Below are 16566 nucleotides of genomic sequence, written 5' to 3'. Positions count from 1 at the left end.
GCTGGGGAGTGCGCTGGGGAATACCCGGGGTCACAAGCGGGAGACTGTTGTCGTGCGCGCGGGCCAATGCTGGTATGTGTGCGCGCGAGGACGATGGCGCGTAGGAGCGCAGGCCGGAGACACCAGAGGGTGTGCAGAAGGTAGATTGCGCGCTCGCGTGCGTGCGGGGGCGCAGGATCAGAATGAAGAGCCCGTGCGGCCGATGATACCATTGGGTGCGCGCGCATGGCACGCATGTGTGCGGACATCAGGCTGGGGAGATGGGCGTGGGCGCGTGTGGGTGACTGCGAGCGAATGCGTGCTGGCGAGGTATGGCGCGCATTCGAAGATTGACGGCGTGTTGGCGAACGCTGACAAGTAGGGGAAGCGTTCAACTTCCCTACTGCGCCCATATCGGAAGATCATGGGTGCGCAGGAGAACAATGGCGTGCATGGCGCGCAGAAACTTGAAGGCGCGCAGTGGCGCGCTGGCAATCAGGGGAGTGCTGGCGCGCAGGTGAGCGTTGGCGCGCTTTAGCAGAAAAATTTGCCAACGGTGAGCGCTGGCGGGCAGGTGAACACTGGCGCGCTTTATCAGGATCGTCGGCAGCAGGTGCGTGCAGGTGAGCGCTGGCTCGTAAGGGACGCATGCGCCAATTTGTGTATACGCCCTTGTTGCCCCGAAGGGACTGTTGCCTGTATCACAAAAACAGGATTGGTAGGCGCCCACAGAGCATTAGCAGCCAGGAACGGAGATGGCAGGTCAGCAGGTCTGACGGGTGGAAGTTCGGCGTGTCCTTTATAAGGACGACCTTCCACTGAAGGGGATCGCGAACGATCCGCAAAGAGGTCCAGGGTTGTAGCAGGAACAGTCGGAGATCGATGACGAGACTCCTCTGCGTCGAACTGCAACGGTGACGTTGAACTGAAGAGGCACTTCCTCACACCCTTGTGAGGTGAAGGAAGTCTTCTCCAGCGAAGATGAAGGTGAGCTTTACACCGTATGTGCCCTCTGGGGCCGTTGGGTCAGCGAGCTGACCGTCAGCAGTCCTCCGAAGAGGAGTCTCTGTGAGTGAACTCCCCTGAGGGGGAGAATCACTGGCAGGAGAGACTTGCACTTAGTTCCTCCCTCGAAGGGTGAGCAGAGGGAGAAACTAAGCCTTCAGCTACAGAAGGTTGAGCATATGCAGAGGTCGAAGATACCGCATCGGAAGCCTCTGCTACCACAACGGTGACGATAGACAGAGGATCAACCTCTGCCAAAGTCGGCGATTGCTTGACAGTGTCACCCAACCGGATCATGTCAAACAAGGCTTCCTTGGAGGGCGAACCTTCGAACCCCAAGGAAGACCAAAGCTGGAATAAATCATTAGTACTCACATTAATATTTAATTCCTCCCCCAGGGGAGGAGGTGGAGCTGCCTCGCTAGGGGAGGCAACGCCATTTCCCGAACCACGAGGTCGGGAAACAGAACCATGGCCTACGCTTCCACTTGACGGTCTCCCGGAGGAAACCGATCGAGCGGGAGCTTCGGAGGAGGTTTGGGCAACGGAAGAAGAGTCCTTGGGATTTTCTCTATTCAAAGAAACCTTTGAAGGAGAAATATCCCGCCTGGATTTCTTCCGTCGCCGAGAAAACCTCTCCCACTGGGAGGTAGACCACTCCCTACACTCACCACACTTATTAGTTCTATCACACCGTTGGCCCCTACAGTAAGGACAAAGGGTGTCAGGGTCCGTCTCGACCGCCGACGTAAAGGTACCACAAGGGCGGTCGGGAAATCCAGGACACTTACGCATGATAGCAGAGGCCAACTCCTGTAGGAGAGAAGGCAAAAATGCATTAAGGGGACCGTCCGCGGTGGTATTTTGGCATACCAACTTGAAAAATTCAAAAATCGTTTTATTGTCTCTCTGTATAGAGAAACATATCGTACATGCTCTCCAGAAGTTTCAACCCATTATTTTTACAAATAACGAAGATATAGAGGTTTTTAAATGATGACGTCATCCTTACTGTGTCGTCTGCATGACTTAGTTTGACAAAATCGTCTTTGTGTGTAATTTTGCATATATATAGCGATTTTTCACTTATATTTCGATCTATCGTACGTCTGACAGAAATGGAAGGCATTGGTAGAGTGTAGATGAACGAAGTCTACTACAATAACAGAAGCCAAAGTTGCCAAAGATGTATAGAAGTTATAATGTATGCCTATGTTTACTTGAAGTTCGTATGTACATTGTGTTTCCACAACGCCTTCGGGAACATTATAGCAAGGCCAATGTTACCTAAGGTTGTAGAAAGAACAAATAGTCAATAATTTTTCAAAACAATGAAAATAGCGGTCTTTAAATGATGACGTCATCCTTATGGCGTCGTCTGCCTGACTGAGTTAGACAGGTGCGCAGTTCTCTCTCTCTCTCTCTCTCTCTCTCTCTCTCGAATTATTTACCACTGCCATTTATACAAATACTTTTATTCTCTCTCTCTCTCTCTCTCTCTCTCTCTCTCTCTCTCTCTCTCTCTCTCTCTCTCTCTCTCGCGAATTATTTAAAACTCCCATTTATACAAATACTATAATAACAATGTTCAACTCTCTCTCTCTCTCTCTCTCTCTCTCTCTCTCTCTCTCTCTCTCTCTCTCTCATGTTTTGAAATCTCGTACCTCTGGCAGAAATGAAAGGCATTGGTAGAGGGTGGGTGAATGAAAACTACCACCTACGAACACTATCACAAAGTTTCCAAAGACATATAGAAATTATAATGCATGTGTTTATTTACTTGAAGTTTGTTTGTTGATTGTGCTTTCACAACGTCCTCTGGAATTTTATAGCAATGCCAATGTTACATAAGGTGATAGAAAGAACAAAAAGTAAGTGGAGAACAAGAAAACAGAAGCCAAAGATGCCAAAGATGTATAGAAGTTATAATGTATGCGTTTGTTTACTTGAAGTTCTTATGTACATTGTGTTTCCACAACGCCCTCGGGAACATTATAGCAAGGCCAATGTTACCTAAGGTTGTAGAAAGAACAAATAGTCAATAATTTTTCAAAACAATGAAAATAGCGGTCTTTAAATGATGACGTCATCCTTATGGCGTCGTCTGCCTGACTGAGTTTGACAGATGCGTAGATCTCTCTCTCTCTCTCTCGAATTATATACCCCTGCTATTTATACAAATACTTGTATTCTCCCTCTCTCTCTCTCTCTCTCTCTCTCTCTCTCTGTACATCCTTTTATTAGATAATAGAATGAATCTCTTTTTTCATTTGTTCGTATATCCTTGCAAAAATTATTATTCTCTCTCTCTCTCTCTCTCTCTCTCTCTCTCTATCATCTTATTTTATAATAGGATGAATCTCTTTTTCATTTGTACGTATACCCTTGTAAAAGTACTTTCTCTCTCTCTCTCTCTCTCTCTCTCTCTCTCTCTCTCTCTCTCTCATCCTTTTATTAGATAATAGAATGAATTTCTTTTTCATTTGTTCGTATACCCTTGTAAAATATACTTATTCTCTCTCTCTCTCTCTCTCTCTCTCTCTCTCTCTCGAATTATATACCCCTGCTATTTATACAAATACTTGTATTCTCTCTCTCTCTCTCTCTCTCTCTCTCTCTCTCTCTCTCTCTCTCTCAATTATTAAAAACTCCCATTTATACAAATACTATAATAACAATGTTCAACTCTCTCTCTCTCTCTCTCTCTCTCTCTCTCTCTCTCTCTCTCTCAATTTGAACTGTCATCTATATCAGCCAAAGGCTCTCTCTCTCTCTCTCTCTCTCTCTCTCTCTCTCTCTCTCTCTCTCTCTCTCTCTCATGTTTCGAAATCTCGTACCTCTGGCAGAAATGAAAGGCATTGGTAGAGGGTAGGTGAATGAAAACTACCTGCTACGAAAAAATCACAAAGTTTCCAAAGACATATAGAAATTATAATGCATGTGTTTATTTACTTGAAGTTCGTATGTTGATTGTGCTTTCAGCTTTCACAACGTCCTCTGGAATTTTATAGCAATGCCAATGTTACATAAGGTGATAGAAAGAACAAAAAGTAAGTGGAGAACAAGAAAAAAGAACCAAGAAAGAGGGAAACATGGATAAGAGTACAAAGCTGAAACCTGCTAACTAAAACACTGGCAACAATTAGAGATCGCTGGCAACTCATAACATAGGAATAGTAAACTGAGGGTTCAAATACCTCCTTTAGGGTGCATTTATGTAGGAATGAACAATAAAAGTTATCATAATAATATTATCTTGATTTCTTTTAGAAAAGAAGCGAAAGCTTGCTGCAAATCTTTGGGAGCTCATAACTCAAAAACATACTTATTCCCACTTAGGTACATTTTTCTCACTAATTTGTTGTTCGATATTAGAGAAAAAGATATCGTTGAAAAGAAGAATAAAAATTCCACAATTCTGTCAGACAAAATTTTGATTTTCGTTTTACATTTTTTTTCACGATTATTTTCCGTCTAGACGAGGAAAAAAAAATAAAAATTCTTTAAAAAAAAAACAGAAAGGAAAATCAAAATTCTGTCTGACAGAATTGTTCGGTTGTTAGAGTAGTTTTTGTGGTATAAGTTTCAATATAATTGGTATTATAGTAGTGGGGAAAAATGTACCTAAATATTTTTTTTAAATCATGAATTTTGCTCATAAATCCAAAAGTTTTTGATCAAATGACTTGAAATTTTTATATGATGAAGGTATTATATGTGTCTAAAACATATATAGAAATTGTGTAATTTGGATCATTAGGAAAAAAAATGGCGGACATGGCGGACGGTCCCCTTAATGGCTGTCAGAGAAGCGAGGGTGAAAGCGGACACGTCCGACTACCACAAGAGCCGAGAGCAAAGTGAGCTCAAGCACAGGCGTGCGTGAGGGGGGGAGCAAGATATCCTCCCTACACCTCGCTAACTAGCGGTGGGGTAATAAACCCTCGTTAAAATCTAAAGGCTTGTCATTTCAGCTACGCCGAAAGTAATAACCCCTATTAAATACAGTGAACCCTCGCTACTTCGCGGTTCGACCATCGCGGATTCGCCACTTCGAGGGTTTTCCGAAAATTTCGAAAATACCGCGATATCTGAAGACCCCAAATACGATATTTCGTTACCTGTAATTCCATTAATACTGTAATTAGTAATATCTACTCTTACTGATTGTTCATTGCATTACATAGGATATATAATTCAGCACAGAAAGAAATAAAACACGAAAAGAGAATGTGATCATACGATAATTCAGTTCTGTATACAGTACGTAGTAAAATTAAATCGAACATGAAACGCAAATCAGATGCAGTCATACCATATTAGAATGGTGTAAGGCTGCTGATGGCTACTACTGTACTAAAAATGTAATGGATGTGCTTCTTTTCCATGAATCTTTTGTATGTATACGTACGTAGTACAGCATTCAATAATATTCTTTGTTGCAAAAATCACATTTCGAATAAGCGTACGAGAGAGAGAGAGAGAGAGAGAGAGAGATAGAGAGAGAGAGAGAGACACACATCCTACAAAAGAATAAAATAGCATACGTAAAGCTATTATTATTATTGTTATTATTATTATTATTGTTGTTGTTAATAAAATTATTATTATTATTATCATTATTATTATTATTATTATTACTGTATTATCATTTATTATTATTATTATTAATACTGTACGTACAGTATACGCGGGGTATCTTGTACTTTGAGTTGGTAACCTACGCATCATATAAGACAGGTTGTGATTGGTTCAAGCGCTGATAGATGACGAATCAGAACTCAAGTTTTGTTATCTAGCCTGTGATTGGTGATTTGCCCGCATCTCCAGCTTCCAGCCTCTGTTCGCGGTCACTTTCTCTTACGCCGTATCGCTGAGTAGACGTTCTTAAGTTTGTGAACTTTAATCTGTGCTGTGTGCGACTGTTTTAAGTTGAACTTTTTGTTGAACTTTCTGTTAAATCCTACTGTACAATGGCTCCCAAGCGTTCTGTTTCTACTAAGGCTGGTAGTGAGCCTAAACGCCACCGAAGGATGATGACGATTGCTGAGAAGGTACACGCTTCTCGATATGTTGAAAGGCGGTAGAAGCTGCGCGGCCGCAGCAAGCCATTTTTGAATCAACGAATCCACTGTTCGCTATATCAAGGAAGACGAGGCGAACATTAGAAAGACGGCTGCAATCACCTTTAGCAGATCAGCTAAGCGAGTCGTTACAACTCGTAATAAAACGATCGTACGCATGGAAGGTGCTTTAGCTGTGTGGATTGCCGACTGCCGGAAGAAGAACATAGCCTTGGATACGAACACCATCCGAACAAAGGCTTTGAGCTTGTATGAGAATTTTGCTGAAAAAGAACCTCAAGATGACGACGGCAACCATGCTGAAGAAGATGATGATGCAGATGAACCTCAACCAGGGACATCCACTGATTCCCAGCCTCACAAACAACGTTTTTCCGCCAGCAAAGGATGGTTCGCGAAGTTTCAGAAACGCTTCGCCCTGAGAAGCGTTTCCCTGCATGGCGAGGCTGCTTCGGCTGACACTGCCGCTGCTGAAACTTACGTGAACCAGACGTTCAAGAATATTATCGCCGAAGGTGGATACAAGCCGGAACAAGTCTTTAATATGGATGAGACCGGCTTGTTTTGGAAGAGAATGCCGTCGCGAACTTTCCTGTTCAAAGAGGAAGCCAAAGCCTCTGGCTTTAAAGCATTCAAGGATCGCGTTACCCTCGTGATGTGTGGCAATGCTGCTGGATTTTTGCTAAAGCCGGGGCTTATCTATAAGTCGAAAAATCCTCGCGCTTTGAAAAAAAGAATAAGAATCTCCTTCCCGTGTACTGGATGCATAATCCAAATGCATGGATTACAAAGATGATGACCTCCAACTGGTTCCACCAGTGTTTCATCCCGCAAGTCAATGAATATCTCGTAGAGAAGGGCTTGCCATTCAAGATCCTTCTCCTTATGGATAACGCTGGTGGACACGCAACTGACCTGTCGCGTGAGGGCGTTCAGGTTGAGTTCCTGCCACCCAACACCACGTCATTAATTCAACCGATGGACCAGGGGGTTATCAGGGCGTTCAAGGCCCTCTACACGAAGAATACCTTGGCGGACCTCGTTGCGTGTGTGGATGCTGCCCAAGATGATGAGGATGAAGATTTTAACTTGAAGGCGTACTGGCGGCAGTACACCATAGCCACGTGCCTGAAGAATATTCAGAAGGCACTGCAAGAGATGAAACCTGCAACTGTGAATGCGAGCTGGAAGAAGTTGTGGCCCCAGATTGTTTACGACGACAAGGGATTTACACCTGCTGAGATTCAACACTCTGTGCAGTTGGCTGCCATAATTGGAGGTGACGGGTTTGGCGACATGACGACTGAAGATGTCGACGAGTTGTTGGACTGCCATTCCCAACCGCTAACTGACGCAGACCTAGAAGACCTGACGAAATCGGCAAGCGATGAAGAGAGTGAAACCCAGGAAGAGACCCAAGAAAATGTCGAAGAAACGGGCTTAACACTAGAACGGCTTGCCAAGGTCTGCAACCATATAAAGGAGGTGAAAGAAATGTTGCAAGAGTGGGACGAGGATATGGTTCGTTCTATGCAATTCTCCAACAAGGTCGATGACATCATGACTCCCTACAGGATACTCTTAGATCGAAAAAAGAAGCAGCGGCAGCAACTTTCGATCACAATGTTCTTCCAGCCTCGCAAAAAAGAGCCAGTTCCTCCTGCTAGTACGCCTTCGGAAGAAATTGAAGAAGTTGAAGAGGTGTCCCAGGAAAAGACACCTCCGTCTGAAGAGACGTAAAATACTATCATTGGCAGCACAGTAGAAGACATCATCAGCTTCATCATCATCATTTCTACTGTGCAGCAAATTCATCGCCATCATCATTCAAGTTTTTCTTGAACTTCTTTCGTGGTGAGTACAGTAAAAATATTTATTTTTTACTTTAATGTTCTGACATTTTAATATTTGTGCCTGTTTTATAGTTTAGTACTGTATGCATTAAGTTAAAGGGAAGGTTTTAAAAGTCTACATGTTGTAACCTATCACATTTTTTTTGTTTAAAATTTACATTTACAGTACGTACGTAAAACAATCTCTCTCTCTCTCTCTCTCTCTCTCTCTCTCTCTCGTAAATTGATTTTTTTGTTTAAAATTTACATTCACAGTACGTACGTAAAACAATCTCTCTCTCTCTCTCTCTCTCTCTCTCTCTCTCTCTCTCTCTCTCTCGTAAATTGTTTTCCTGCTGTGCTACGTACAATATGTACTGTATGATTTTATATAGATACGGTAAATTATATTTGTAATAACATATTTTGTAAATGCTTTTACTGTAAATATCATTATTTATCACTTTCATCATGCTCGTTAAATGCCTTCTTTGTTCTGAGCGTGGTTGTTTACCGAGCGTACAGTACTTTATGATCCCGTCGTTTCAGGCGGCGTCATAAAGAAAAACATTTCATTTGGAAGTCCTAAGAAAAATTAAGTAAAACATTGGTAATAACAAAATCAACATACTGTACTGTATAATCAATATAATCGATGCAAAAACTAACCTATACATATATGTGTACACTAAATGAGTTTGTTTCTTCATTATGATCAGAGATGAACGTAAACAAAACATTGGTTGCCATTTTTTATCGTGCTTTTTAGCGTGTTTAGGAAACGCATGATATAAAATCGCCTTTAATATTTGTGCCTGTTTTAGTTTAGGGTATTGTAGTACAAGCATTAAGTGTTCTGTACATTAAAGGGTAGTTTGTTAACAGTACTACGTACAAAGGAAGGTTTTAAAAGTCCGAATATACATGTTAAATAAATAGGTAAATATGGTGTCACTACTTCACGGATTTTCACCTATCGCGGCCGGGTCTGGAACCTATCTACCATAATAAACGAGGGTTCACTGTAGCGTGGTTTGTATGTCAGTTACGGAACAAATGGAATCTTAAAACCAAACAAACTTTTAACCTTTACAGACAATGCCAAATTTCAGTCACATGGAGAACAAAACTCCTTAGATATTTTTGAAATAGAAGATAAACAGATTTTGGAGGGTTGAATAAATAAACTAGATAAATAAATACATTGAATAAATAAATTCAGGTAATTTTACAACCTCCTTGGTGGAGGTAAATACTATTTATTTCTAACATATTTTCAGCTTACCAGTGATGTGAAGATCTCCAGAAGTTTGGTTATATTTAACCATGCGGGCTTTGTCTAGTTCTTTGGCCGCTTTTAGGACTGCTTTACGCCTAAATTCTTCTACATTGGGGTCATGTTGATAATCTTTGAACATAAGGCCATATACCTGTAAAAGAATTTGTAAATACATTACACTCAATACAACAATATAACAATTTACTACAACATTATCCTGAAGTTATCCACTAAATTTTTGCAAGGTAATTTATTTTCTAAGGCTATGGACAGTAATGAAACCCTGAATTATTGCTATAGAGAATTATTGATTTCCAATCATTACAGTCTCATCTATCGTTAGTTTCTATTCTTGAACTTTTTGAAAAGATTAGCAGAATTTTAACAAAATAATTTTCTCAACTACTGATATTCATATTGATGATCATCGGCATATGCAACAAGTTTGTTTCCTGGGCCAAAAACACACGTGTATATTGTATAAATACACATATAATCATATAAACAAATCTTGTAATCTCAATATAAATCATTCACACATTTACAAGAAATACTTTGATATCTCGCAAGAATAAATATACAGGGGAGGGGATTCCCAATCCCCTCGTCCCAGCAGCTGCACCCAAAATGATTACTGATTATTCTTATGATCAAGCAAAGACAATTTCAAAACTTATTGAACATCTTCAGATAAATCTGTTTTATATAAATAATTAAACATTGAACTGGAACAGAATCAGTCATGTTGTGCCCATACTAAAGAAAAGGCCAAAGCAATCAACTCTTGATAGGTTCCTTGTCAAAACACAACGCGAGTGTAAAAAGACAAATCAAGTGTCCATGGAGCATAAATTAAGTGATTCACTTAGTGATACTGAATGTCTTGAAGATAAAATTAGTCATGGTGGGAGATTTCCCTTCCAGGTAGTAGTGCCCTCCTCCTCTCTTGTCTCCCCCACTTCAGCCACAACTCTCCTCAAAGGTTAAGTTAAGAGTTAATTTATCAATTATTTCTATTTTTCATTGTAAATGAATAATTTTTATTAATTTCTAGTGTTAGGGGTTATAAATTATTAAAAAAATTAACATAGAAAATCCTTTAAATTTAGTTAGCACAGACATTTTGAATAGTTCATCCTGATCACCCGAAAAGGCATACCTCTTTTCTATTTATTATATCACACTGAGTATACCCCTACCTGTGGTACACAAGAATTGAGGTGTATAGATAGAAAGGCAGTGTATATGCCCTCCATAAAACACAAAACTACCAATAGTCAACAATTAATTCTGGGTATTAAATACACAAAAAATATGACAAATTTGTAGATAATTTGTATTTTTCCTAACTATACAAACCTTAGCCCTTTAATAGGGGCGCAGCTGAAATGACGAGCCATTAAAATTTAACGAGGGTTTACTACCCACACCGCTAGTTAGCGGGGGTAGGGTAGGGTAGCTTGCTACCGCCGTCCCCCCCCCCCCCCTCACACACCTGTGCTTGAGCTCACTTAGCTTGGAGGTAGGACTTTAAGGGGGATAGGGCTGGCGGACAAGTTTGATTAAATAGCTAAAGTTTGTATGGTTAGGAAAAATACAAATTACCTACGAATTTGTCATTTTTTCCGTAACTGGAATACAAACCACGCTATTTAATAAGGGTGACTCACCTATTAGGAAGGGTGGACGTCCCTGCCAATCTGGCTTTTTGGCTTTGCCCGGGGGCTCGTTATTTGAGTGTGTATGTACCCAAAAAATAAGGAGTTCTTGCACCTCGCTAGAACCTTGCTACGCAAGGACTGCGGCCTACGCAAGCTGTGTGTGAAGGTATGAAGAAGTGTGACTCGTCCTAGGAAGTTGTTCTGAAATTCTTTAGATGGAAACTTGTAGACTAAGACTTTCCCAATACCACCCCGTCAGGGTATGGGGACATAACAGTATTAGTCTTAATACTAGGAACACAAGGAAGCATGGTTTACCCGCAGTGGTTTGAGGTCAGCTATGCAGAGAACCCAGGATGCTGCTTTCCCCACCAGAGGGTAGGATGAAGAAAAGAATAAGAGCCAGTCGAATATTTTCATTCACGCAGACGAAAACCAGGTAACATTGCCCTCAACTTTCTACTACTTGTCCAATAAGGAGCTTGAGGTATACAACCAGCTGTTGTGCAGCCACCACTAGACCGATAGAGATCGTATCGAGTTCCTGTGGGTTACGTCTTGCAGGAGAAAGGTTGTGAAAGTCAATTGGAGCATTCACATCCTTTCTTGTAAAACCTGCGTCACAGAGTAATCTGCTAAGAAGGACCAGGGGCATAGTTATGCCAATGACACTGTGAGTCGTCATGTCGAGATGATGTTTCGGCGATCCTCCTCTAGTCTCTCTCGGTGCTGACAAGAGGAGGGACACGGGCAGGATGTTACCGTTTCCTTTAGGTAAAGTCTCATACCTTACCCTGGGTACAGTAACGGATGATCTGGATTGACCGTTATCTAGTTAAGACCTGTGTAGGATCTGTCACCTCTGGAGACTGTGTCTGGTGACATACTCAGGGACGAAACTGAACCTTGTCTTTCGCCCTTCTCAATAATGGGCGATGTCGAAAGAGAGACCATGAAGTTCCTTAACTCGTATGGTTGCTGTCCGAGTGTGTAGGAACATGTGTTCTTAAATCAGGAGGAAATTTGTTGCCTGGTGAAGTGGAACACAAGGAGGTCCCTTTAGGGATCGGAGATTGAACTATGTTCTGAGGAGGGTCTCAATTCCGACTGGGGAAAGGGAAGTACTAAGTCCGTATGAGTTAGGAAAAGTCTATCGACGAAAGGGTGTCCCTTTCTTTCAGTATGAAGGTGAAGGATCAAGGTTGAGTGATCATCTTTACCTGTCGAAACTGAATAGGGGATCTTTTCCTCTTGCATATACTTGAGGATTCCGCTATTGCTGGAATCGAGGTATCGAGAGAAGAGACACTTTCCCATGACGCCCACCCCACAAGAAGTGATACTGCTTGGTAGACTGATGCTGAGGAACTCCTCAGGTATCTAGACAACCTCTTTGCAAAGAGGTATTGGGTAGTCTTCAGGTGTACACTCATAGCAAAGCTATAGCTTGTGGTAGGTGTCGAAGTGGATTGTCTGATATGCGGAGAGGGTTCTCTTGGAGGCTCCATCAGGAGCTGCAAAAGGTTTGGAGACCTTTCTGCCTAATGCCATAGCGGAGCTAGGAGAGTCCTTGAGAGGATGACCGATGTTCTAGCCTTGTTGAGTGCCCTTCTCCAGATGAAACAGGGACGAGACGTAAACGTCATTGTTGTACCCACCGTTGTTGCCAGAGAGCCTTGGGGTCTAGGGCTGGTGAGCAACGGTAGCCTGAGGTTCAGGGGCATTGTGAACAGACCCCCTAGTTGGTGGATGTCGTAAAGTCGGGACTTTGTTGGCTACATGGCGATCCAAAGTTCATTCGGTATACCTATCTGATATGCTGTGCACAGATTGTTGGCGAGCCTGTTCTTTCAGTCTGGAATAAAGAGGTCTGAAAGTGGTACCGAATAGACTTTGGCCCATCTTAGTGTTTATACTATTAGATGGGAAGATTCTACAAGCCAGATCCTATTTGCTTGTCGATGTGAGTCTCTATGTGGTGTGCAGTGTGTCGACCATCACATCACTGAGTGGTCTGTTAGGAACCGAGGAGGCTGTTGAAGGACCGGAAAGTTGGCCTTCATCTCTTAAGAGATCTAAGTGAAGGTACCTTCGGGCTCTGTCCAGAGGGCTGAGGTCATGTGGTGCAGCTCTATGGTCCCTCCTTTCTTCTTTTCCCGACTCCAGTCTCCTGGAATGGAAGTCGTTCTCATTTCGAGAAGGTTTTTGAGGAGATTGGTGTTTAGAATCATTCCCAGATACACCAGTCTCCTAGGAGGGAAGTAGGGAAGATTCCGTAGGTTTACCCTGATCACTGGATCTTGGCAAAAAGACTTCAGAAATTCCAGTGTTAATGCAAGGTTGACACTGAGTCTGATAAGGTCAGTCAGTCGTCCCGAGAGAGCGAAGACGGAAGCCGATCCTGTGAGACCAGGATAGTGTAATGGAAAGACCAAAGCACAGTGCCTTGAACCGGTGTTTCTTGTTTGTCTAGACTGAATCTTCCAACCTTCCTAGATGGATGGTTTGGACCTGGGAGTAAGTGTCCTTAAGGTCCAGTGTGCAAATGAAGACCTGAGGTCTTAACCCCCTTGACTCGTGTCGTAAAGGAACAGGAGCGATATCCAGTGTAAGGATTCTTCTCTCAGAGAGAATTTCTTTAGAAGGAAGGCCATGCTTAGCCTTACCATGCTCCCTGATGGGATTGATGCTATTCCTTAGAATAGAATTAATCTGGCGAATGTTAATCAATGCTTAACCGTTGGGTATCGTGGATACTGTGCAGTTGGAGAGTACTCGCAAGTAGTTCCCTGTTGACAAGCCGTTGATGAGAGTTGTCAAACGTTTACCGATCACTTAAGCGTGATGGCAAACGGCCAGTAGCGAGAAGTATGTTGTATAACCTCTGATCTAGGAACTACAGGAAGTGGTTGACTAGTAAGTTCGAGCCACAAACTGCTGGCAAATAACCGATGACCATGAATCGGTGGTCTGTGCGCCGATGGTGAGTTCGAGATCAGTCAGCTGATTATGATCCCCCCTGTTTGGTCAGAGATGAGTAAACTGAAGATGGGCTGGTCAGAGATCAGCGAGCTGAGTTCAATGATCGAAGAAAGATGAACTGCCCATAAGTGATCAAGTGATCAGCAAGCTGATGACTGGATAATGACTAGTAATCGATGATTGGAAACGATAGCAATTGGAGATCGTTAGTCATTGGAGGGACTAAAGGTCACAGATCAGCATTGAGCTAGCAATTGGCGATCTGGTGATTGGCGACCTAGCGATCAGTAAACTGTGAACTAACCATCAGCAAACAGTGATCTAGAGATCAGTCTGTTGATGCTTTCCTGTTTGCTGCCACTGGTCTGTCAAGGTAAAAAGAAACTTTAGAAGAGACAGGGACCAAGGATTCCCCGATTTGATTCCCTTGTAGGATGGAATCTTCAGGATCTTGAATCCTTCTGTGGAGCGTTATTCCTCTTTTCCCGGTGGCAATGTTTTTGTGCATGCAGGGAGGAATGGGGCAATGGTGACCTGTCCAAAAAGTTTCACTCCTTTTTACTGACAATTGCGCGAGTGTGTAGGTGAGTCTGATGGTACACAGGATAGTGCTGGTGCTTAATATCTGCCTGGAGAGCAAGCAAGCGCTGGTTCTTAGACAAGAGCTGGTGCATTGGATCTTCGAGCCTTAACTCTTTGGCAAGAGCTGGCGTATGAATCCGGGGACCGTAACTGCGCAGGAAGGCGCAGGAAAGTGAGTAAGATCGCTGGCACGCCGTAAGGCACTGTGTAGTTTGTGCATTCTCCCTAGAATGCACCGAAGTATGTGACTGGTTGCGCAAGAGTGGGAGCATTGGCTACTGCGTGAGAGTACTACGTGGAGATTGTTGGCGCGTGCGTGCGGAAGACCATCGGCACCCGCACGTTGAAGACCATCAGAGCGCACGGAAAGCCGTGTGCTTGCACTCAAGATTATTGAAGCGCGCACACGCGAAGGTCGTCGGAGCACGACCGCGCGTAAGGCCGTCGGTGCGCTTGCACGGTAGACAATTGGCGCACGTGCAGGATACCATCGGCGCCCGCGCGCAGAAGAAAGTCAGCACGCACACGCGCAATACTGTTGGTGCAAATGCGGGAGACCATAGGTGCTCGCGCGGGGAAGAAAGTCGGCCGTGCGCGCGGAACTGTTGCCGCGTGCGTGGAAAATCATCGACGTGCGCGCCGGAGACCATGGGCACCCGCGCGCGGAAGATCGTCGGCGCGTGCGCGCGTACAAGACTGTTGGCACGCGCACGCGTACAAGATTTTTGGCGCGCGCGGAAGACCATCGGCACGCGTACGCGTGGAAGACTTTCGGCGCGCACCATTAGTCGCGTGGGAGACCATCGGTACCCGCACTCGGGAGACCATCGGTACCCCCGCGCGGAAGATCGTCGGCGCTTGTGTGCGTATATAAGAGCCCATTGGTACCTACGCGTAAACGATCGTTGGCGCTTGCGCGTGTAAGAAGATCGTCAGCGCTTGCGTGCGTAAGAAGATCATCGGCGCTTGCGTGCGTAAGAAGATCGTAGGCGCTTGCGCACGTATATAAGAGCGCGCAAAGATAGCGGTGCGCGCGCGGGAAACCATCGGTAACCGCGCGCGGAAGATCGTCGGCGCTTGCGCTCGCTCGAAGGTAGCGCTAGTAGGTTGAAGGGTCAGCTGGCAGGACGATCAGGAACTGGGATGTGTCCTTTAAAAAAGGGCGAGCATCCGTCGATGGAGACCGTAAGCAGGTCTGCTTTAGAGTCAAGGTCCTTCGTTGCAGCGCAAGGTTGCGCTGGTAGATCGGTAGGTCAGCTGGCAGGATGATCAGGAACAGGGATATGCCCTTTGGAGTCCAGGACCGAAGTCCAAAGGACTACGTTGCAGCACAAGGTTGCGCTGGTAGATTGGTAGGTCACTGGAAGGTCTGCTTGATCCTCCGAGGAAGTATCTCTATGAGAGGCCTCTCCCGCGTACGAGAGAGGTGACTACTTCGTAGAAGAGACTTGAAGACACTCGTGATGAGGCCCCTTAGGGCCTTTGGATCAGCAAGCTGACGTATCAGTAGCAATCCTCCGAAGAGGAGTCTCTATGAGTGGCCTCTCTCGCAAACGAGAGAGGTGACACTTCGTAGAAGAGACTTGAAGACACTCGTGATGACGCCCCTTAGGGCCGGTGGATCAGCAAGCTGACCTTAGCAGAAGCGATCCTCCGAAGAGGAATCTTTATCAGTGGCCTCTCTCGCGAACAAGAGAGGTGAACACTTCGTAGAAGAGACTTGCCAAGACTGTGCTCCACCCTTGAAGGAAGAGAAGTCTGGCTGAAGGGCAGCAACAGTAGTCGGAGGCGATGAATTTATTAAGGTATGAGAAGTTCTCCCTCTGAAGGGAGAAAAAACCTCATACCTGGGGGGGAAACCTCCCTCGGAAGGTAAGTTGTCCAACCCCGGGAGGCGAACCTCCTTTAGCATTCTAAGATGATCTGAAGTGCATGGCCATGTTGCCACGGGAGTACTTCTAAGAGATGGGATGACGCCCATGACGACGTCCTCTGAGGGACGGCAGTGGCAGCAGATTCCCCAGGCAAGAACAGGACAGCTCTGCTTCGTTGGCACTCTTTAGTCGAATGAAGAAAAACTATAGTTGACTGGGAAAATAAAATAAAATAATTATTCAACAGAAATTCCCTAGGGAGGAACTCCGAAGAGGAACCCCAAGGGA

The 16566-nt window shown here is 44.2% G+C and overlaps 1 protein-coding gene across 2 annotated transcripts in view; it reads right to left on the bottom strand.

The window, feature by feature from the left end:
• Positions 1-16566, bottom strand: part of LOC137640031 (activating signal cointegrator 1 complex subunit 3-like) — a 410828-nt gene that overhangs the window by 147229 nt on the left and 247033 nt on the right. For both annotated transcript variants that reach the window (XM_068372399.1, XM_068372400.1), the window contains exon 20: positions 9186-9330. In XM_068372399.1, the coding sequence (XP_068228500.1) occupies positions 9186-9330 (145 nt within the window). The remainder of the gene's footprint in view (positions 1-9185; positions 9331-16566) is intronic.

This window comes from Palaemon carinicauda, chromosome 4 (genome assembly GCF_036898095.1).
Source record: "Palaemon carinicauda isolate YSFRI2023 chromosome 4, ASM3689809v2, whole genome shotgun sequence".
NCBI classification, from domain to species: Eukaryota; Metazoa; Arthropoda; class Malacostraca; order Decapoda; family Palaemonidae; genus Palaemon; species Palaemon carinicauda.
The sequence above is the reverse complement of the archived record's forward strand: the minus strand, read 5'-3'. Positions and strand labels throughout refer to the sequence as shown.